The 23,111-nt window shown below is 41.3% G+C and overlaps 1 protein-coding gene and 1 non-coding gene across 2 annotated transcripts in view; one reads left to right on the plus strand and one right to left on the minus strand.

The window, feature by feature from the left end:
• Positions 1 to 2,313: 2,313 nt before the first annotated feature.
• The window catches only part of LOC145405864 (sodium-dependent multivitamin transporter-like), a 124,410-nt gene continuing 103,612 nt past the window's right edge, over positions 2,314 to 23,111 (minus strand). Inside the window, exons 10-13 of the mRNA XM_080277120.1 lie at positions 17,852 to 18,006; positions 4,819 to 4,976; positions 3,481 to 3,593; positions 2,314 to 2,438 (exon numbers count right to left, since the gene is read on the minus strand). Of these exons, the coding sequence (XP_080133246.1) occupies positions 2,314 to 2,438; positions 3,481 to 3,593; positions 4,819 to 4,976; positions 17,852 to 18,006 (551 nt within the window). The remainder of the gene's footprint in view (positions 2,439 to 3,480; positions 3,594 to 4,818; positions 4,977 to 17,851; positions 18,007 to 23,111) is intronic.
• Positions 14,360 to 14,478, plus strand: LOC145405950 (5S ribosomal RNA). Its single transcript, XR_013898486.1, has one exon. It is a non-coding gene; the product is annotated as a 5S ribosomal RNA (ribosomal RNA).

Consider the following 23,111-nt stretch of genomic DNA (forward strand, 5'->3'; position numbering starts at 1 on the left):
GCGCATATGAGCTTTCCTCCCGTGCTGGTTCCCCAATGGTATTCTGAGGCGAAGGTGTCATTTATTATTTATAAACACACTCACACTTTATATTCCTAGTACTTTATTACACTTATTTATATATACAATATTTATCTATAAGTTTCTTTCAGTACTAGTAGCTTAGTTTCACTCCACGCATTCACTTTCTCGTTATGTATACTAGCGTAGAGAGCAAACCTGTCACTTTCACTTTCATTACTCCCAGTATTCATACATGCTGGAGCGAAACTTTCACTTTCACTTTCATTACTCCTGGTATATATACTCGTGTTCTTATATTACTACTTATTTACATTTCTATTTACATTCTCTATATTATTTACATTTCTATTTTATTTACACTATGTTATGCACTGTCACTTGCAGTAACTTATAAAACTATTTTCCACTGTTCAGTTAAATTTACATTCATTGCTTTCACTTGCTGTTTACCCATTATTTACACAAGATTTACATTTCCACTTGGACTGTTTTAGAGTCACCAGAAAGATTGTAGTCACTGTCCATCATTATCATTGATAAATTAGCCAGTTCACATTCCACAGCAGTCACTTAGCCCTTTACCCCTTTCCACACGAGGTGTAGTAGGGGTAAAGGTCACAGGGCCCTTTGCATGGGGCTAAAAAGCAGCAGGAAAAGGACAGGTGCGAATCCGACGTGGTTTCACCTTGAAAGACGACAGTAAACTGAATGCTGTGGCCTAGGGGCAGTGAAGTGTTGCCAATGTCAGTGTGGTGACGCTATGAAATGATTGGCAGGAAATCTAGACAATACATAATAAATTAGGTAGTCCAAGGTGAATGTAAATATCACTTAGGCTTCTCCCTTCCTTTCTTATATATATATTTTTTATGAGAACAGGTCATACGGCAAATTTCAAGGGGAAATAGACAAGGAAAATTAGCGAACAAGTGCACGTGAGGTGTTGCCAGGTGATAATTAGGCCATTCCAGATGTATGGCAGTATCAATTACCTTTTTTCTTTCTTTTATATATTATTTTGTATAAGAATAGGGAAAAGGGCACATTTAAATGGATAAAATGAGTGAAAAAATTGTCCAGCATTTGTGTAGCACAGCACAGCTGGTCAGGTGGGAGGAGAGGGTAATGGAGGGGAGGTAAGGAGTGGGGGAGTCAAGGACAGGAGAAAAATGGCTAAATTGTCAAAGGTGGATGGGAGTACAGGTGACATTAGCAGAACTGAGTATAGCTGGACACTGGTAGTACTGATAGATGATACAAGCCACCACTTGAAAGCCCGGGCGAATTCAAAATAACACAGAATCACAAAAGTGACGCCCCACGGTATGATCCCTTGCTCCCAAGCATCAAGAAAGTGACGCCCTGCGATTAAGGGGTTAATATTGATATGGTTTGAGTCTGATGAATGCTGATGGTAGAGTGGATCTGAATCAGCTACTGTGTGCAGATGATACTGTACTGGTCGCTGATTCAGAGCAGAGATTGAAACAGTTGGTAGAGGAGTCTGGAAAGGTGTGTGAAAGGAAGAAATTGAGAGTAAATGAGAATAAGAGTAAAGTGATGAAGTTTACGAGGTTGGTAGATGGTAGGAGATGAATATAGTTTTGAATGGTGAGTAGCTTGAGGAGGTAGACTGTTTTAAGTATTTAGGGTCACATGTTGCTGTGGATGGAAAAATAGATGTAGAAGTGAATTTAGAATGAATGAAGTAGGAAAGGTGCTGGAAGGAATGAAAAAAAGTGTTTAGATGTTGTTCACTTAGAATGGATGTAAAGAGAAGGCTGTATGAGGGTGTATTGGTGAAGACTGTTATATGGGGCTGAAATATGAAAATTTGGGTGTAGCAGAGAGGAAGAGTTTGAATGTAATGGAGATGAAGTGTCTAAAGAGTATGTGTGGAGTAACATCTATGGATTGAGTGAGAAGTGATGAAGTGTAAAGAAGAACTGGAGTTATGAGGGAAATGGCTGATCGAGTGTGCAGAGTGTGTTGCAATGATTTGGGTATATGGAGAGAATGGATGATGAGCAATTGGTGAAAAAGATAACTAGATCGGAGGTGAGAGGTGTAATGCTGAGAGGAAGACCATGAATAGGATGGATGGACAGTGTGAAGAGAGTGCTAGATGCAAGAGGGATGTCTGTTGAGCATGGAAGTGTGGCTGCACCTAATAGGAATGATTGGAGAGAAATTGTGAATGAATAAAAGGTGACAAGCCCTGAGGGGATATTCTTCTACATTTGGTTTGATCAGCTGATCAGGTCAGGTGTGGATACAGGGATAAGTCCATTATGATGTGGCAGGGGTAAACCAGCTCTGCTGTTGGACCCTGCTGCTAATGTCACTAATTACACTGCTGAGCTGACCCTCGTGGGGTGTAGTGCAGTAAGGATCTGACCCATCTCCTGTTGGGACTAAGGTACAAATAAAGGTGTGTGTTTGGATAAATGCATTGCGAGTCTGTTGTCCTGTCCCGGCTACCTTCCTTTCTTGGGGAAACCAGCCTAGGTATAAATAAAAAAAAATAAATAAATAAAATATTACCTGCAGTTTAATCTTTCCTGCTTTTGAAATAAGTGCATTTTTGGTGTAAACTGTGTTTTGAGAGTTACTGCATGATTAACTTTGCTTTTCTTGTGGATTTTCTGATTAGTAAGAGGGGTTGATTACATAGGACATCCCCTCTGACTTAGGTGTAGAGAGGATAGATTATATATGCCCATGAACCCAGTATATATATATATATATATATATATATATATATATATATATATATATATATATATATATATATATATATATATATATAGCCTCTGTAAAGTGTGCGTTTTCGTACACTAAAGAGCGAGGGTTTGCGCCTGGCCAGAGTAAAAAACTTTGGGAGTGCTGTCCTGGCCACGTACTGCTTGGCAGACATAAGGGGTGCTGTGGTTGAACCAGTGTCGCTTACTATAAAAGTATGCTTGCACCCAGTCGGCTTGCATGGGCTGATTACACTTGGTTCACAGACTACACACACATCCAAAGCCACACCAACACTACAATTACACTTACAAACACTTCACACCCTACATACAGTCTCTACCAGACAGCCTAAGCCACTTGGAAGAGATACATTGGCTGTATCGTCCCAACTTTGGTTGGGACAGGTAGGTCCTGCAGTGGATACTGAAACGGCTGATGATATATATCTCTATCTATCTATCTATCTATCTATCTATCTATCTATCTATCTATCTATATATATATATATATATATATATATATATATATATATATATATATATATATATATAAAACATGTATTGCCATAAAGGGAAAAATAGGTTGCCCCTCATCCTTTAAATCCTTTGGAATACTTTCTCCTAACCTCGACCCCTACACCTTCAAGGACGTAAAATGGATTTGGTTGTTACCACACTACTAAAGAGACCAGTAAATGGAAAGACGACTGACCTGTGGCGAGGCTGACGGTTACGCCCACCACGAGTGTCACAATCATCCCCAGCACCCCAAGCTGTGTGTAGGAGAGAGCCAGCAGCTTCACCGGGTACCCCAGCTCCTCCACTCTGCAGTAAAGAACCAGCGAAATGCTTATGCTCTCATTCATAATGATCACATGGTAAGGCTGTTTTATTCAGGTTTGGTTGGATGGTAGTAGCAGGAACAAATTTATGCCATGTTAATGTGTCTTGTGGATATGAAGTTGACTATTTTATCTATCTACCTATAGCCCGACACCCTAATCCCGCAAAAGGTGGCCGCAGACAAAACGCCTCCAAGTTGCTCTGTCTCCCACCATTTGACTACCCTCCCCTCAACTCACTCCCCCCTCCCTCATATACTGTACCTCTCAACTCCATCCCTCCACCTCATCCTCGGCCTACCCCTCCCTCTCCCTCCTTCCACCTCCCCTACATACACCCTCTTAGTCAGTCTTTCATTCTCCATTCTCTCCACATGTCCAAACCACCTCAGTGTATTTCTCCTAATCTTCTCAACGAGATCCACATCCACTCCACAACGTTCCTTCACTTCTTCATTCGTCAACCTGTCCCTCCATGTCACTCCGCATGCTCCTCTCAAGTAACTCATTTCCACTGCTCTCACCCTTGACTTGTTCCCCACTTGCAAGGTCCACGTCTCATTTCCGTACGTCAGGGTAGGGATCACAATACTATCATGCAGTGACTTCTTAACTTCCATACTCACCTCCCTATTTCTCATCACTGCTTTCAGTGAACCAACAACCTTCCTTCCCTGCTGTACCCTTTCACTCACTTCATCCCCCAACGTTCCATTCTTACTCATCACACTACCCAAGTACTTGAATGCACTCACATTCTCCATATCCTCACCATCGAACCTCACTGTACATTCTGTGACTTAATTCCTCTCAAACACCATAACTTTACTCTTGTTGACTGGTTTACCATAATTACTATCCGTAAACCGTTCTTTGCTTCATAATTAGGTCGATATCCTTTCGTTTTGGACTGCAAGTGACTTACCTAAACACTTCTTTACCAATCCTCATTACTTTTTTCTCATTTCAATCATCATCCACATCATCACCATCGGTCTAACCTCTTTTTCCCCTCCCCAGGATTTTGTGATCTAAAATCCTGAATGCAGAAAAAAAAAAAAAAGTACAGAAGTGAGAGAAATATGAACAGCATTCTCAGTGAAATGAGGCAGATACTCATTTATACATCATTCTAGTCTTCATCCTGGATTCATGGGCTTATGCAATGTCTGAATATTCAGTACAAATCAAGGAAGTCATCCCAATACCTGACTGGGTGATTCTCCGAGGGTTGAGGGATGGAAAGGTTGACGGGACATGCTGATGTGGAGGTAGGTAAGAGTTCCGGCTTGATACCAATGACGAAGGAGCCTAAACCAAAAACTAGACTTACAGCAGCCCCCATCACCAGTCCCACACAGACTCCCTGGCCAACAGACACACCATGGTTATGTATTTCTGAATCTGCACCTTTGTGTTATGGTGGGTGGCACACTGTATAGGATGTGACAAGAGCTGTATGTGATTAGTAATTGTACATTTAAGTAAATTGCCTGGAAAATAATCACAGTAAATCAGGCTGTAGTGATACTTATGTATATCCTCTGTGCCATCAAATACTGAGTATTCAAGCCTACATTATAGGAATTTCTGAGCTCAGCTGTATAAGAGAAAATAAAATTAAATTATACATGGTGATTCGTAAAAGCCTTTTATAAAATGCAGAATGACTTCCTGGGACAATTCAAATGTACAGTTGTTCTACTGAACATAGTCGTAATCGCAATAGTTTTCCACACACAACTATAAAATGGAATGTAAATCCGTAGAGTTTATTACATTACTTCCACTTTGTCCAGACTTATGACAAGTGTTTAATTTGCCTTTCACCAGCTTGGATAACTGCCTTCTAGCGTCTAGTCAGCGTGTGCTTGACACGTTCCAAGACATCTGGTGTATGCCTGACCGCCTCTCACACGTTACAGACTTGGCGCCACAGTTCATCTTGTGTCTGGACTTACGTGTTATACAGAACACTTGTAAGATGACCCCACATTAAGGAGTCAAGAGGGATCAAATCTGTTGATCCACCAGGCCATGGGATTGGGTTACCAATCCCTATCTACCTATTGGAATAAGCCTCATTAAGGTACTCTGTAGTCTGATGCTTGATGTGTTGCAGCTCCAACAAGCATAAACCATATTTCACTCGAGTCCTAAGTGGGATATCATCTAGCAGTTATGAGATGCCTTCATCCAAGAATGTCCTGTAAGCATCACCATTTAACCGTGCTGGTAACCGAAATGGGTTGATAACATAAACAATGCCTGTCCATAACTGAAAGAAAATCTTTTCTTGTGTGCTATGCCTACAGTACTGATGTACAGAGACTTTCCTTTGATTATGTGTGCACATTGTGGGAATTAATTACCTGATGTTATGCAAAAGTTGCTTCATCCGTGAACAACACTTACTGTAATTGTAAACACGGAGTCGTCTACATATCTCAAAAACTAAAGGCAGAATTCCACTCTTTTGGGATAATCAGCTACTATCAACGACTATACCTTTTGGTAATGAAATGGGCACGAATCATCTCTATAAAGACATCTGCACACAGTGGTCTGCGGTTTCCACTATCATAGCAACACACTCAGAACACAATAAGGACAGCATGAACTATAACCAGTACATATACATCTGTGGTAAACTAGTCTTGATCATTATGTCGTCCTCATCTTGCTACATGCAGTCGAAATGAATCTGTTTCACGCAACCTGCGATTAGTCGTGAGGAATGTTAGACACGATGGGAACTTTTCAATGGGGAAACACTCTGCATACAATCATACTGCTTCTGCCACATTCCCTTCTGATACACTAAGAGCAAGGTGCATGTCAGCATATTCATAATGACTGTACACATCTATCAGTCCCCGAAAAATAAACCTGCAGATATAAGACCCATGGATTGAAAACAGCATCTAGCATCGTACACTGGATAATATCATCCAGCAATATTACGGTTATAAGGAAAAAATGCAGCTCACACCTTATGAGATGCAGGTAAATGAAGACTGAAGTAGTATTTAAGCTGTCACTGTAGAATCATGTAATGGCAATAACCCCTATCTGCTGGCTGACGTGTATGCACGACAGGATTCAGGGCGCGGAGGGCCACCAGTTGACTTGATATACCGCACTCACCTTCCCGCCACTGTTTGAGCGCGAGACCATTTTCTGCGATGCCTACGGGGTAGGTAGGCCCCCCAGGTACCCCGCAGTTGCGCGGTTCAGTTTGTGCTCGGCAGTAGTAGCGAGAGGAGCTATGTCATCTTCCTTGACATCGTCCAATTCCATCCCACTGCATGAAGGGCCAATCGCTTCATCTACCCCCGCGAAAATTCAGCCCTTAGTGCCATGCAAAGGGCTTAGTGATAGTGCCATAGGACATGCTCTTGACGATATTGTCTCCTCTCGTACACTCAACTAGAATACGTCCTCTGAGGAGAAAAAAACTATGACTTGGAGAATGAGCTCTCTCGCCCTCCAACCCCTACTCTCCCTCCGACGTCCGAGAGGGCTCTCCGACTTCTCCAGGAGGAAGGGACAGTGTACGAGAGTGATGATTTCTGCGATGAGGAGGTGCAAGATGACCCAGGACATCGGGAAAGCGATGCAGACCTGTCGGTCATCTGCGGATAAAAATGCCGCAGAGCCATTTCCCCCACACTATCGCCGCCTGCTTGCCGACGTATCTTCCTCCAGCGCTCTCCCACACCTCAGCCTACCACTCTAAGGGCAGAATCTCCACAATCAGGCCCTTCGGGAGTGGTATGAGTACTGAGCAGGTGTGTGGGGAAGTGTAAATAGTGTACAGCAGTGCAGAAGTTTGTGTATTTACATAGATGAGTGAAATGTGTGATATTGTAAGTGAATTATAGAAAGTGCTAAGATATAAGTCTTTTATAAGTTCTACAAGTGCATATAAGGGATTTATGGTAAGTGCAATACAGGAGTTGATACTCTTTATTCAATACTGGTTCGAAAATTATTGGATATACCTTGAGTTTGCCTACCTGTTACCTGAAAGCAAACCACTTGTGAGCAGGCCACAGTGATTAATATCTGCTTCGCTATACCTAAATTATTTAACTCAATACTCAGGGGGATTGTGCCAAATATCAGCATCAGTGTATCTGAGATATGAAGTACAAGTAATGTTAGTTGTGTAAAACATGTATATGATTTTCACTATAACCCTGATTAGCACAAAGCAGTCTGATTTACAGTACAAATAATTACCTCATACTCTACGATCATGTGTGAAAGAGCAACAGCACTTACTTGTCAAAGTGCAATTACACGTAATCGTTATGTAAAGTGCAGTTCTAAGTGTAAAAGTAAAGGAGAAATATGATTATTTACGGAAGAAGTAAGAAAAACGACGAGATATTTCCTTTCCCGCATACTTACAAGGCATAGTGGCATGGTGGTGTGGGCAGTAAATCCTTGGGTGAGCCATGAACCAGGTGATGACTCATTTTCACGGCAGTGAGTAAGAAGGAGTAGAAAAAACGAATATTCTGCATTCCAAGGACACAAGTGCAGTGTTACAATCTCCACTCCAGTCAGTGCTGCCAATGCTAGTCGGCCGGGCCAAGGCCATTGCCAGTGGAGTACGCTCGGAGCTGCGTGCCAAAACGTGAAAAACCACTCGTCATCAACTCATCGTTACTCGTCGGCGGGACCACCTAGAGACCTCGGGATACCTTCATTGGAAAGAGCAAGAGTTGATGAGTCTTATGAACTCTAATTGAATTTTCTAGCTATTATAGTTTGTGAGGTATAAGGGTCTGAAGTAAGGGTATTTTTTTCCAAAATCTCGGATATCCCCCGTAGGGAGGAGTGTGCAACTGCTTAGAACCCCCCGGCGGCTAAGGGTTAAGAGGGTGCAAAATAAAAACCACCGCTTTCCAGTGTCAACCTAGGCAGACACTAATGGAGGTGCTGTACGGCCTATATGATCCAGCCCACAATAACTATCATTCCCCAACACACACTGAACCGTCATGAACGTTTCGTCTGGGGCCATCATAAACAGCCATATTTGTACTTCAGTGACTCAACCACTAAACAAACAACAGTTGAGAGATCGAAGTGGTTCGGTGATATTACAAGTTTGCACCGGGTATTAAGTAATGTGTCAGAGTTAATGGCTAGATGTTCTGATCATGCATGATGATACACTGCATACTCACAGGAACTTCCAAGTCTGAGCTAATGAAGTCAAAACAGGTATACACCCAGTTTTCAGTTCCTATATTTTAATGACCTGTCTATGGAAAACTATTACAATTAGAGTATGTTCACAGCAGAAGTTATATCATAGGATTATTTCAGGAGTCTGCTCGGAAAATCATGAAAGACTTTTACGAATCACTTTGTATAAGAATACAGATTTCAAGAATCAGTATTGAGTACATAATTATAAGAACATTTAGTACAGAACATACAAGTTTCCAGTTGACGTATGGAATTACACACCCGATGGCGATGGTTATTATTTTACCTGTATGTTCAGAGTCTCACACTTGAAAAACAAACTTTTAATGATTATTCGCAATGTTACTGACTAAACTTGAGTTGGCTTACATACCCCATAATGGTGTAACACTCAGTGCTACTCTCGAGTCAAAATAAGAAAATATACGAGTACAGAAACAAAAAAGCAAATAAGAATTCCTCAGTGCAACTATCATCACTAACTTAAAATCTCTAAAGAGATTTTAAAATTGTGTACAAACAAGCTTGTGAAAAACAGACTACTAAATGACAAAGCAAGGATAATAATTACAAGAGGAAGAGTACTCTTGTAAAATATGCAAGAGATGCGAGACCATTAATGCTAAAGAAGTCACTGAAAACTAATAACAGGATACAGTTGGTCATTATTAACACATCCCGTCCGGCACATCTTCCAAACGAACGCTTCCCACGGCCGGGCATTCTCGAGAAAAATCGTGAAAATCGTCATTTTTAAACCTTCATATATCAATTAATACTTAACCCAAAAAAAAAAAAAAAAAAAAAAAAGTGTCATAATACCAATCCTTCGACTTCAAGATGATTGCATCAGCTGGTCTGTGAATTGTGTGTAGGGAGAGTGAGTGTATGGGGAAAGTGGGCAATTTATATATATATATATATTTTTTGCCAGTGGCCGTATGCATGGCAGAGATTCAGTGATACAACCAAGGCTTAGACTAGTCCTCAACAACAACACTTCGATAACACTTCTAGAAGACCAAAATCCACCACAAACACCATTTACGTGAAAATTTTTGCGTAATCGGTTGTACTTGCTGCTTAGAGCCTTTAACCCAGCGGTTCCCAACCTGGGAGCCATTGCCCCCAAGGGGGCCATGGGACATTGACAGGGGGGCCATGGGCCTTATTGGTAATATATTATAAGGTATTTGGTCTGAGTAAAACCTGACAGATATCAAGTATGAAATATACCTTACTGTGATAGTTTAGCCTTAAGTATATTGGGGTAATTACCGTTTTCTGCACAATATCAAATATTAAAAATATATAAATATACGATCTGAGTTATATAGGGGCCATGGAGCTTCTCATAATTTTCTCGGGGGGCCACAGGACCAAAAAGATTGGGAACCACTGCTTTAACCACACCAACAACCTTGAGGGCAGCTGCCTGCTCGCCTCACCAGCACTCTGCCTTACAGACAGGCAGACAGACACTCTCTCTCTCTTTCTCTATTTCACACACACACACACGGAGATGTATGTTTGGCTTGCATTGTCTCTTGATTCTGGCATCGATGTGCGACTAGAAGTCTGGGTACTACAACTGCTCCAAATAATACTATTATTATTACTACTGCTACTACAAATATCACTACCACAACTAATACTAACACACAACAACCACTACTACAACAGCTACTATTACTACTACTACATCTACCACTACTACAACTACTACTACCAATACTACTACAAATACTGTCATTATTACTGCAACTACTACTACTCCTACATAAAACCTAAGAAAAATATTGTCAACAAAATAGTTATAAGCGTACTGTCCATAATTGGAAACACTGTATTATTCACTATAACAGATTTTTTCCTGTGATTTAGACTTTTTCATCATAATAAATATACACACACGAAAAATTTCATTAAAAAATAAGGCACTGATTTCATCATGAAACAAACTTTCTACTTCCATTATTCAAGTAGACAGACAGAGCCATGGTGTGAGGCACGCATTTCCTCCTCCCTCCTCCCTTTCTCCACTCCACTATATTTACCACTATAACAATTTTTTCCTGTGATTTGTACTTTTTCATCATAACATACACGCATGGAAACTTTCAGTAAAGGATAAGGCACTGATTTCATCATGAAACAAACTTTCTGCTTCCATTATTCACGTAAATAGACAGAGGGATAGTGCAAGGCTCGACACACCTCGTGTTCTCCTCCCCCCTTCCTCCACCTCCTCCCTTTCTCCACACCCTGCCTCCTCTTCCATCTCCTTATCCTTCCTAAATATTCCTTTCTCTGGGATCGTCAATACCCTCTGAACCATTCCCACATTGGAAACAGTAGATGAACATACTGGGGGAAATGATGGGTGCACATTGGAGAAGTCACATCCTCCACCCTCCTCACACTACACATAAATATTGACACTCATTATGGCAGTCACTTTCCTGAGAAGAAGACTCACTTTCTCCACTAAGAGTTAGTGATAATGTCACCTTGAGTTCTCTTCCGATCGCTCCATCACTAAGGCCTTTACTTTTCTGCCCTTTGGACTTCATTAGAGTTGAAGTCAGTGGCTGTGGGCACTCAGCCGAGGATCTGGACACAGGGAAAAGTTTTGCTTAGGTCTAACAATGACGGAGGTATGCAGGCAACTGGTGCATGAGTCAGATGCATGCAAGAGGTTGCCAGTGGCTGCGTGTGGTGGAAATAACCCGCAGAATTCTCAATCAACGCAGCGAAACACAAAATCATGTATAGTGTCACCTGGACAGCCCTGGGAGGACATGTATACATGATACCCAGATGGGATGGGTTAATTAAAAGGCAGAAGGTATAGATTTTTCTTCCAAATCTCTTCCCATGAGAGGAAGCGACAGAGTGAATTTAGATCAGTATTATAATGGTAAGTGAGAATGTCTATCTATCTATCTATCTATTGCCAGACGCCTCAATCCCGTTTGGGGTGGCCACAAACAAATCGCCTCCAAGTCGCCCTGTCCCCCGCCATTTCACTGCCCTGCTCCCAACTCACCCCCCCCTCTCTCATATACCTCTCCACCCCATCCCTCCATCTCATCCTCGGCCTCCCCCTCCCTCTCTCCCCCTCCACCTCACTCATATACACTCTCTTCGTCAGTCTTTCACCCTCCATCCTCTCCACATGGCCAAACCACCTCAGTGTATTCCTCCTAACGCTTCCTATCACATCCACATCCACACCACAACGTTCCTTTATATCCTCATTCGTCAGCCTGTCTCTCCACGTGACTCCACAGGCTCCTCTTAAATAACTCATTTCCACTGCTCTCACTCTTGACTTGTGTCCTTCCAACAATGTCCAAGCTTCACTTCCGTACATTAGAGTTGGTATCACAATACTGTCATGTAGTAACTTTTTCACTTCCATGCTCACTTCCCTGTTTCTTATCACTGCTTTCAAGGAACCAGCAACCTTTCTTCCCTACTGTACCCTTTCAAGCACTTCACCCTCCAAACCTCCATCCTTACTCATCACACTACCCAAATACTTAAACGTACTCACATTTTCCAATTCCTCACCATCCAACCTCGCTGAACATTCACTAACTTCACCTCTCTCAAAGACCATCACTTTACTCTTCCCTACATTCACATTTAGGTTCCGTTTCTTACACACTCTCTCAAACTCATCCACCAAGCCTTGCAGCTCCCCTTCGTCTTCACTCAACAACACAGTATCATCTGCAAACAACAGTACAGGGAATTTCCAAATACTATCCTCTCTCACCAGGGCCACTCCAGCATCCACTACCCTACCTTGTACCTCTTTTATTACCCCATCCATGTACAGATTGAACAACCATGGAGACATGACACATCCCTGTTTCAAACCAACTTTCAAAGAGAAAAATTCACTTAGTTCACCATCCACACGCACTGCAGCCTTCGCACCATCGTACATACTCTTCACAGCATTCAACAACTTCCCATCTACTCCATATATTCTTAACACTTTCCACAATCCTTGTCTATCCACCCTGTCATATGCTTTCTCCAAATCCATGAAAGCCGCATACAACTTCTTTCCCTTCTCTAGAAACTTTTCCACTAAAGATCTAAGAATGAATATCTGATCTACACAACCTCTTCCCTTCCTAAAGCCTCCCTGTTCTTCTCCAGCTAATTTCTCTGTTCTTTCTCTAACTCTGTCTATAAGTATCCTACCATACACTTTTCCTATTATACTAAGAAGACAAATGCCCCTATGATTACCACACACTTCTTTTTCCCCTTTTCCTTTGTACAAGGGAATAATTATACCTGACTTCCAATCCTCCGGGACTCTACCTTCCTCCCAGGCCAATCTGCACATCTTCCACATCCATTCTACTACTATCTCTCCCCCATGCTTCAGCATTTCACCACACACTGCATCAATTCCTGGGGCTTTCCCCGATTTAATTTTCTTCATTGCTTCCACAACTTCTATCCTACTGATTTCTTCCTGTCTTCTCACCTCCCTCGTTCTCCCAGACATTCCCCAGCCACTTATACTCGCATTACTACCATCCTCTACGTTCAACAATTCCTTAAAGTGTTCTCTCCATCTGCTCACTTTTTCTCCCTTCTCCACTAGTAATCTACCATTTTTATCTTTCACTCCCCTGCTAACTTCACTTCCACCCTGTCACGAAAATACACTGCATACTCACTTCACTCCAACTCAGTTACTGCATTTTTTAATTATCTCTATTCTTCAGAATATGTCACATAAAAAAATTTACAACTGCAATATTTTGAAGATAATGCTGAACGAAGCCATAAAATATTCACATGATGTAGGAATGATTAAGAAACCTAAGGGTTGGAATCAAGAAAATAAATTAAGTGGAATTTCAAGAGCACAGTCTCTGTAGAATAGAGATAATTAAAAAATGCAGTGAATGAGTTGGAGTGAAGTGAGTATGCAGTGTATTTTCGTGCTACACCCTAATATTCTCTATATTTAGATGTAATAATTTGCATCAATACTGCTGCTGGCTCCAGGCTAATTTATAAATTAACTTCTCTGGTCAGACAGACCAATGCTGATACAATTAAATACTGAAACCTTTGCAATCAGCAAGATGTGGGTGGAATGGCCTCTGAATCCTCCAACGAGACATGGGCTGAGAGAATTTCCCAATGGTTGATATAGCTGGTTCTTTTCCTTAGACCAAGATTTCTAGTCTTGTGAAGATCTCAGTTGTGTGCTGAGTTCATGAAAGACTTAATAGGACCACTAATTAGATATAAAAGAAGAGCCCATTGGAAAACTGGCAATAAACTAAATGTTCTGTCAAGATGCTATAACTCTCATTGGTAGGCAACTCAGGAACCTTGACGTAATCTGCCATAACCTTACACTTTTGTATAAGCCTTCTATCACTGTTTCCAGAGTCCCCTAGGTCTGTGGTTATCGTTATATGGGCCATGATACAAAGATGGGTCGTGAGAGGAATTTCAATGACGCATATAGTAGAATATGCCAACGGCCATACCACGTTGAGTACACCGCTTCCCGTTCGATCAGCGAAGTTAAGCAACGTTGGGTCTGGTTAGTACTTGGATGGGTGACCGCCTGGGAACACCAGATGCTGTTGGCATCCCTACGTCAAGTGGGGTTGGTGGAGGATTAGTGCCCCTCCCTGTAAAACAATTAACTCTAAGCCCTTGGCCACCCCGTCTGGGATACATGGCGTCTGGCAATGAATGAAAAATGAATGAATATAGTAGAATAGGTCTAATGCTTTTAGTCATTTATATGTACAGACTTTACTGCATCTGTCAAATTTAAGTCTGGCAGCATAATTTAAAGTATTTTGAGAGTAACATCCCTTGGGCATTTCTCCTTCTCCCAACCCCCACTCCTCACTATGTCGATGATACCATAATACCACATATACTGTACAGTACTTTTTCTTCCTAAGCTCCATTGGTGCGCATGACCAGGCTTATAGTCTCTGAGTAATGCATAGCTAATTCTCAGAAAATTCAAATATTTCTGAGTTTGCACGATGCTTAAGAACATTTGTGTGTGTGTGTGTGTGTGGTGTGTGTGTGTGTGTGTGTGTGTGTGTGTGTGTGTGTGTGTGTGTGTGTGTGTGTGTGTGTGTGTGTGTGTGTGTGTGTGTGTGTGTTTGGAATTTGGGGATGGATGGGAGTCACGAATGTTTATACACTATTTGGTGTGTTGCAGGCTAAAAACTTTGAGAACCACTGCTATAAGCAATATAGGATGTACAGTGGTAGGCTATAAAAATATATTTTGCAATTATTTGTGGTGGTGGGCCAAAAAGAATTTAAGATTCATGCGATGACCGGATTTTGGGAAAAAGTTATTTCATCACCATCATTATAATCATTATCATCACCAGATTCATTAAACATAATAATAATAATTATAATAATAATAATAATAATAAGAGTAATAATAATAATAATAATAATAATAATAATAATAATAATAATAATAATAAGAGTAATAATAATAATAATAATAATGAGTAATAATAATAATTATAATAAGAGTAATAATAATAATAATAATAATAATAATAATAATAATAATAATAATAAGAGTAATAATAATAATAATAATGAGTAATAATAATAATAATAATAATAATAATAATGAGGAATGCTAATACTACTACTACTACTACTACTACTACTACTAAAATTATCATTGTTACTGAAAAGCCAAGAACTCAGGCGTTGAGCTGTCAATGCAAAGCATTATTTGGTGTGGCTCTACTGTACTAAGACTTGTTAATGGAATTGCCATAAAACCTCCAGACCTTGCTGACTCAATCTGCTCATTCCACCACCACCATCTTGGCTGGGATGTGAGACAGGGTCACTTCACTCCTAGTGGAAGTTTTGGGGAAGGAAACCCACAGGATCTGGCTAGGTGGGGGATTTGAAAGGTAAAAAGCTGGGAGGAGGAGGAGCAAGAAGCGATGAGACGGGGCCAAGATGGGGAAACCGATTTCTCTGCTGGCAGGCCAACCTCGAAAATCCCGACTGAGGAAGAATAATCTGGCCCTCCCTAAACTTCTGCCCATCCCTCTCATACCCTCTTTTCAGCCTTCTCCCTCCCCCCACCACCTTTGCACATCATTGGCTCATATTCTCATTGGTTAAGGGCAGTCTCTTCTACATCTCCCTTGTCACATTATTCATGGATCTGGCACTTAAGCTTTCTATAGGAACATCATGCAAAATAAATAATTAGAGAAGAGATGCTAGTACGTCCCTAAATCAACGAGAATATAAGCCCCCCTCCCCCCCCAACACACACGAAAGAGAGAGGACAAAGGGAAGGTCAGTTATTCCTGGGCTGCCACTCCTGTGATGCTTCAATGGCCCACAGCTGTAGAGACGGAGGAGAGGTGAAGGGAAGGCGGGAGGTAAGAAGAATGGACGGCTGACATGAGACTAAAGATAAACAAAGTCTACCCCACATGTCCCTGAACTGAATGTTTGGTCAAAATCCCTCGAGGGGTTCAGGAATTTTCTCCCTCACACCCATATGACCTTGACCTTTGACCCCTTGACCTTGCTGACCTAATCGGTTCATCATAGCTATTTACTGCAATACTGACTAAACTTTCGTCGAAATCTGTCAAGGGGTTCAAGAGATATTTTGCCCATAATGCTAAATTAAGTCAGATGACCTTGACCTTTGACCTTCTGATGTTGCTGACCTAATCATTTCATCATCCGCTCATACCGAATCACTGACAAAATTTTGTCAAAATCCGTCAATGGGCTATGGAGATATTGCGTCCACAAGAGTGGACAGACCAATCATTTAATGCCTCCTCCACCATAGGTGAGCGGAGGCATAATGAAAACAACAACAATAACAATCATCATCATCATCATCATAATAATAATATAAATAATAATAATAAAAATAATAGTAACAGTAATGATAATAACAGTAATATGCATTTTGAACAGGCAAAAATGGAGAAAACATCTTTACGAGAAGTGGGTTAAAGAACAAGAGGCTCTATGAGATCTCCAGAGTGGACAGCGCTATGGCCCTAAGTTTCCTGGGAGTAACCTAATGAGGGCAGTCCTGTGTAAAGCTGGATATCTCATGCAATAAAACGTAATATACCCGGCTCTAGTTGTAGACTTCACAAACTGTTCCCTGCAACAGCTATAAGTGCAAATAGTACAATTTTATTATTATTATTATCATTAATAATAATAATAATAATAATAATAATATTATTATTATTATTATTATTATTATTATTATTATTAGTAGTAGTAGTAGTTCTTGTTTTTGTTGTTGTTGTTGTACTGTTGTTGTTGTTGTTGCAGTTCCATCATCTTCATATGAACGTCGACCCAGCACATTGCCAGTTGAAGTTGCTCCCTTTTCGGTGGCCCGCAGTCCCTTCAAGGGATAGAGAGTAAGGTGGGGGGTGTTTGTACAACTAGGCGATGGAACCGTCCAGTCATATCGGTACCACCATATGAAGGCGCCCTTCTCCAGCACCTGTACTGATGTAAAACAGATGGTCACTTACATCCACGTCATCAGGACTAAGTGTTTAAGCAAACACTTCATGGGTGATGCTCATTTATGAAAAAAACTAGCTGTTGGATGCCAAAAGCTTCCATCAATCATCGCAGAGTGTAGTACGAGGCATTGCGTAAATGCTAAAGATTTTCTTTTATCATCATATGATTCAGGATTTATTGTAAAAAGAAAACTGGATTCTTTTTCAATCCTTCACGCCGTCATATTCAACACACACACACACACACACACACACACACACACACACACACACACACACACACACACACACACACACAACCAGTACAACTTATTTAGGATTTTCGTCCTGGCAACTAATTTAACCAATGTAAGCATTACAACACAATAAGGAGCAGGAGCAGCTCATCGGCAAACGGACAGTTTCTCGCCTAGTGATGTATAATACTGCACCATACCTTGGAGTTGCAGAAGGGCATAAATAACGCCATAATGAAGACAGCCAGCAATGGTCCATTGACACAGGACATGAATGAGATGGAGGCCTGCAGCACGCCCCCTACGTTGCCAGCAAGGAAGGCCAGGCACACAGCTAGAACACCATACCCAAGAGCTGACAATCACAGAACATTTTAATTAGTCTCCTCCAACCAGAGAGTGTCATTTACATTGCTTTTTCACTCACTCTTGATGTGCTTAATCAGTATAATAACTGCTTTTGGAGAGAGATTGGCTAGGTACAACCTTTATTAACCACTCCACTACCTGGAGCCTTCCAAAACCGAATTAAGTTTTTTGGTAGCAGCAAGGATAATCAAAATGTAAGTTATCGTAATAAAGAGGCTAACAACCTCGTGAGGAGAACAGAAAGTTGATGACACGGAGACTTGGAGCGAACTACAAGTCAAATAATTTACCTAGGCTGTTTTTGTTTTTCTTTTGAACTGAGAGTAGTATAATATGCTCCCATTAACTCTTTCTCATATCTTGGTACACTAGTTCTACATATAGTGTAGACAATGAATAAGAAAATAAAAGTGACGTTTGTATGTCTTGTTGCTGCATTAAAATAAGAGGTACTGTATTTAGCTTTTGCTATGAACCACTCCCCTTGATGATGTCTTCTCGTAGATATCTTTATTCGAACTGTGGTTGTAAGTATTTGAACAGTACCATACTTAATCCTGGTATGACTCCACGTGTGCTGCGGAAGTCTGGTTATACTTATCGATATATGTGCATCACAGTTTCTATGGCAACCTCATTCACGCTCATCTGACAACTTCCCCAAACCCCTTATTTATGAAAAGGTTTTCAAGTTTACCAAATGCCAAACTTCTACTATCCACTGATATTCTCAGTGGTTGAAATGTGGCACACTGTATACATTCTCACACTTCCATATAGTACAGTTCACGTTGTCACTCCTTCCCCTTCGTGAAATGTGAACTTTAAATAAGCGAACTCATGACTCTTAAACGTTAGAAGACAGAGATCAGGGGCCATAGTTTGTGAGGAGGTGATTGAGTAGGCTATAAGGGATAAGGAGAAGTGTGGAGGGAACTAGAGGGATGGGAGGGAGTATGGTGATAAGAGAGCACATTCAATACAGTCTCATATTAAGCACTGATTTAACTACTTATCTTTCAGTTGCCAGATGACTTATTTTCGTAAGGGGTGGTCACAAATGAATCGCCTGTGTCACTCTGTCCTTTGTCATGAGATTGCCCTTCCTCCAGCTCACATAGCCCTCTCTCAAATATATATCCACCCCATCCCTCCACTTCATTCCTGGTCTCGCCTCTTCAGCCCCACTCACTCACAGGTTCCGAGCCTCTCTCTCTAGCCTTTAAAGGGAGTAGATATTAGCACAGTCGAGCAGGGCGGTACTTTCTATGTGGATGGAAAGCTGATTACAGGGAATGCTGGATCTCCCGTTTCATCTGCCTTCAGGACTAGCTTCTGACAATTCCTCTTTGCTGAACTTTTTGAGTGTTTCAGTAACACAAAGAGTAGGCTAGCATGTTCTCCAATAAAAGCTTCTCTAACAGTCATCACCAGACTACATGCACATTACACATTACTTCTTATTAAAAAATTAAGGATAATGGCATCTCAACACCAAGCCATGGAGGGAGGTGGGAGCATAAAAGACCCCTCCGTCCTCCCCTCTCCTGGTGTCGAGCAAGCGAGACGTCTCAAACAACTGTCTGAGGCAACTGATAGCAAATACGTCTGGTATCTTCCTTCTTCTTTACACTCACTTCAAAGCCAAGGAGGCTATTGCCTTTATATATGCAGCAACATAACTTGCTTTCGTGTTCCGGAACTTAGTCTTCTGAATTCTCTACTTTCTGGCTTCAACTATCTTTTCATTCTCTGACTATGTATATTTGTGCTGTTTATCTATCCACTAATTCTACTATGAAAAATTCTTTGACTGTGTTACTACACACATGAAACACATCCTGTCAATTTTACCTTTCATTGAAATCTCCATTCTAGGTGATTTCAACGTTCACCTCCAAATCTGACCCTCTTCTCCCTTCACCGATCCACCAGGTGAACAACCCTACACCTTTTCAATCTTTACCGACCTTGAGTAGCTTGTTACGCACCCAACCCATATCCCTGACTGCCTTGGAGAAAGTTCCAACATACTTGACCTCTTCCTTACCTTCTGCTTACACTGTTAATCTTTTCTCTCCGATGGGATCTTCCAATCACAACCATATCAACCTGTCCTATTGCTCCAGTAATGCCTGTGGAGCCTCCCAGGAAGCAGCAGCTGTGGCACTTTTGAACTGCTGAGTGGGAGGCCTTCAGGCAGTACGTCTTCGATTTTTTCCTGGAATAATTATTGGTTCCACGGCCGAGAGCCATCTGAGTGTACCATACACATTACAGAGGCTGTTCTCTCAGGCATGGAAGCATACATTCCTTTCTCTTATCCTGTGACTAATGCAAAAAAAAAAATAATAATAATCATGCTCATTCTAATGCTGTCCACAACAATACGAGGACCCACAGAGGCTTCAGGAGCCAACTCACCCCTGAATCTTTTCTCTATTATATTTCTTTCTGGAATCATGCTAAATCTGTTCTTCACTCTTTTAAAATCAGTGTCATTCACATTAAAATATGCTCTGAACTCTACAAATCAAATTTTTTCTGCTCCTTCTGGCACCTTGTCCTAAAAATTTCTAACAACTTTACCTCAACATCCTTCCCTCCTCTTTTCCACTGTGATGGCTCTGTAGCTGTTTCTTCTACTGATTAAGCAGAACTCATCACTCAGACTTTTTCCTCCAGTTCCACCTTAAATGATTCTGGTGCTGGTCCTCCATCATTTCCCCTTCCGACTTCCTCATGGCTGACATTAAAATTTCTTCAGTTGATGTATTTTGGTAAGTTGCCAGAAGGAGCAAGAAGAATTTGGGTTGGAGAGCTCAGAGCATTTAGTATAAAATGAAACTCACTCCAAACAAGGCATATGGGCCTGATGGGATCCCTCACAGTGCCCTCAAGAAGTGTGCTTCAGTGTTTACACCCCACCTAGGTAAACTCTTTTGCCTTTATCTGTCAACTTGTACCTTTCCTTCTTGCTGAAAGTTTGCTCTTATACAGCCTGTACTAAAGAACGGTGATCATTCCCAGCCCTCTAATTATCGCCCAATTGCTTTAACATTCTCTGCTTCAAAAGCTTTTAATCTATTCATAACAAGGAAAATTTAAATCACCTTTCCTATTGCAGCCTTCTCTCCAATCGTCAGTATGGGTTCCACCAGGGACACTGCAGCCACTCAAGTACTGAGTTTGGCAATCAATGTTTTCTCACAATTTTTTAAATGGTTGAGGAATGTGGATTGTGCAACTTCCACAAAAAACTGGCTTCTGACCAGTCAGAGCCACGTGCTGGACACACGGTAGGGAGGATCCTGGCCCTTACCCAAGCGGTGGGGGCTTGTTGCATCCCTCTACCCCACTACGTTGTTACTACCATTCCTCCCTCCATTCTTACCACTACGACCACCACCCCTCCCACACCCTCCTCATGCATCCTCGACCCATCCGTTGTGGATATTCCCCATGTCCCCCTCCCCCAGTCACCTGGGGGGTTTTACCCCTCTTCCCTCTCTGCACATCCCTGTACACCACTAGGGCCCTTCCATTGTGTCTGGTGGTGGTCTCCTCCCATCCCTCCATCCCTGTACACCCCCTCCTGGCCTTACCACCCCCTACCCCCACCCCGATCTCCTAGCACGGAGTATCTTTACCCCCTCAGCCTCGAGTATTATGTGTAATTTTTATGCTTTATGGCGCATGTTTGGAATCATCACCTGTACTTTATTTGTGACCATTTTATTTTTTTCTACTCACTTTACAATGGTTTGTAACATATATACACACCAAAAAATATTAATTTTGGTGGCTTTTGTATGTAATTTTTGGAAGAGAACAGGTGAGAGTGGCGTATTTATTTTTTCGTCCGGGCCACAACAGGTAACTTATCAACTTTGATGGGTCATAGCTCGGTAACTATTGGGTCTGAGAGGCTGGGGTGTGTAAGTTCAAGCTCTATAAATCGGGCATAAAACTTTTAACCTTTGAGAAAGTCGAAAAATAGGCGTGTTTTTGCGTTCGTGGGGGTAGTCGAGGCTGGAGAATTGCGTACCAGAGGGGCAAGTGATCTCTTCACCTACCTTTCAGACTCCTGCTCATCCTCCTTTCGGGTTTACAGCGAAAGCTTTGCCATTGCACTTGACATCTCAAAGGCTTTCATGTGAGTCTGGCTTAAATCTTTAATTTCCAGACTGCCCTCTTACGGTTTCTGTTATTCTATCTCTGCCTTCATCTCTAGCTCCCTTTTTGGTCGTTCTGTAGCTGCTGTTGTAGTCAGCCACTGTTCTTTTCCTAGATTATCAATAATGGTGTTCCTCAGGGCTCTGTCCTTTCACCCACTCTCTTTGTTTTATTCATCAGTGGCCTTTTAAGCTGTGCATCTAATTCTATGCACTCTGACACTTATGACTCGACCCTTCACCTTTCAATTTGCTTCCTGTAGTGTCCATCTCAACAATTACATCATCAACCAGGGGATGAGGCTATAGCACACTTAATGTCTGACTTGGCTTGTATCTCTGATTGGGGTAAAGGTAATCTAGTTGTTTTTAATGCATCAAAAACACAGTTCTAACATCTTTCTTCCCATCAAACTCTTCTGCAGAAGCATCCTCAGATTTTTTACAATATACAACTCAATCCTGAATGAACATACTAGGGATTTCGTTCCATCGGGATTTGTCTTGGAAAGATTATACTACCTCTCTCCACGAGATTATGTGGAGAATTTTTTCCCATCAGCTGTGAGGAAGCTAAGTAGCATATACTAATTTTCTTAGAAGTTTATATAATATTTACCTCAAATATTACGACTCTGCTCCAAGTTTGTCAACATTTTACAGCAGTGTGAAGGGAAACGACCTGAAAATATAGAAGAAAAATCTACCAGGAAAAAAAAAAAAAGTTTGAACTGTGTAAGAGGCACTTAATGGCCTTTATTAAACTAGCACTGCATGCGAGTGTTTGTTTTTTCCTCATATACAAGTATGGGTATATGTAGGTATGTGTGTATGGATAGATGTTGTGCAGCTCTGCGAGCAGCTCCACTTTTAACTTTCAGACTGTTACGAATCCTTAAAGCCAAATGATTGTTAA

Source organism: Coenobita brevimanus, chromosome 68 (assembly GCF_032717465.1).
Source record: "Coenobita brevimanus isolate Jiangsu-jjx chromosome 68, ASM3271746v2, whole genome shotgun sequence".
NCBI lineage: Eukaryota > Metazoa > Arthropoda > Malacostraca > Decapoda > Coenobitidae > Coenobita > Coenobita brevimanus.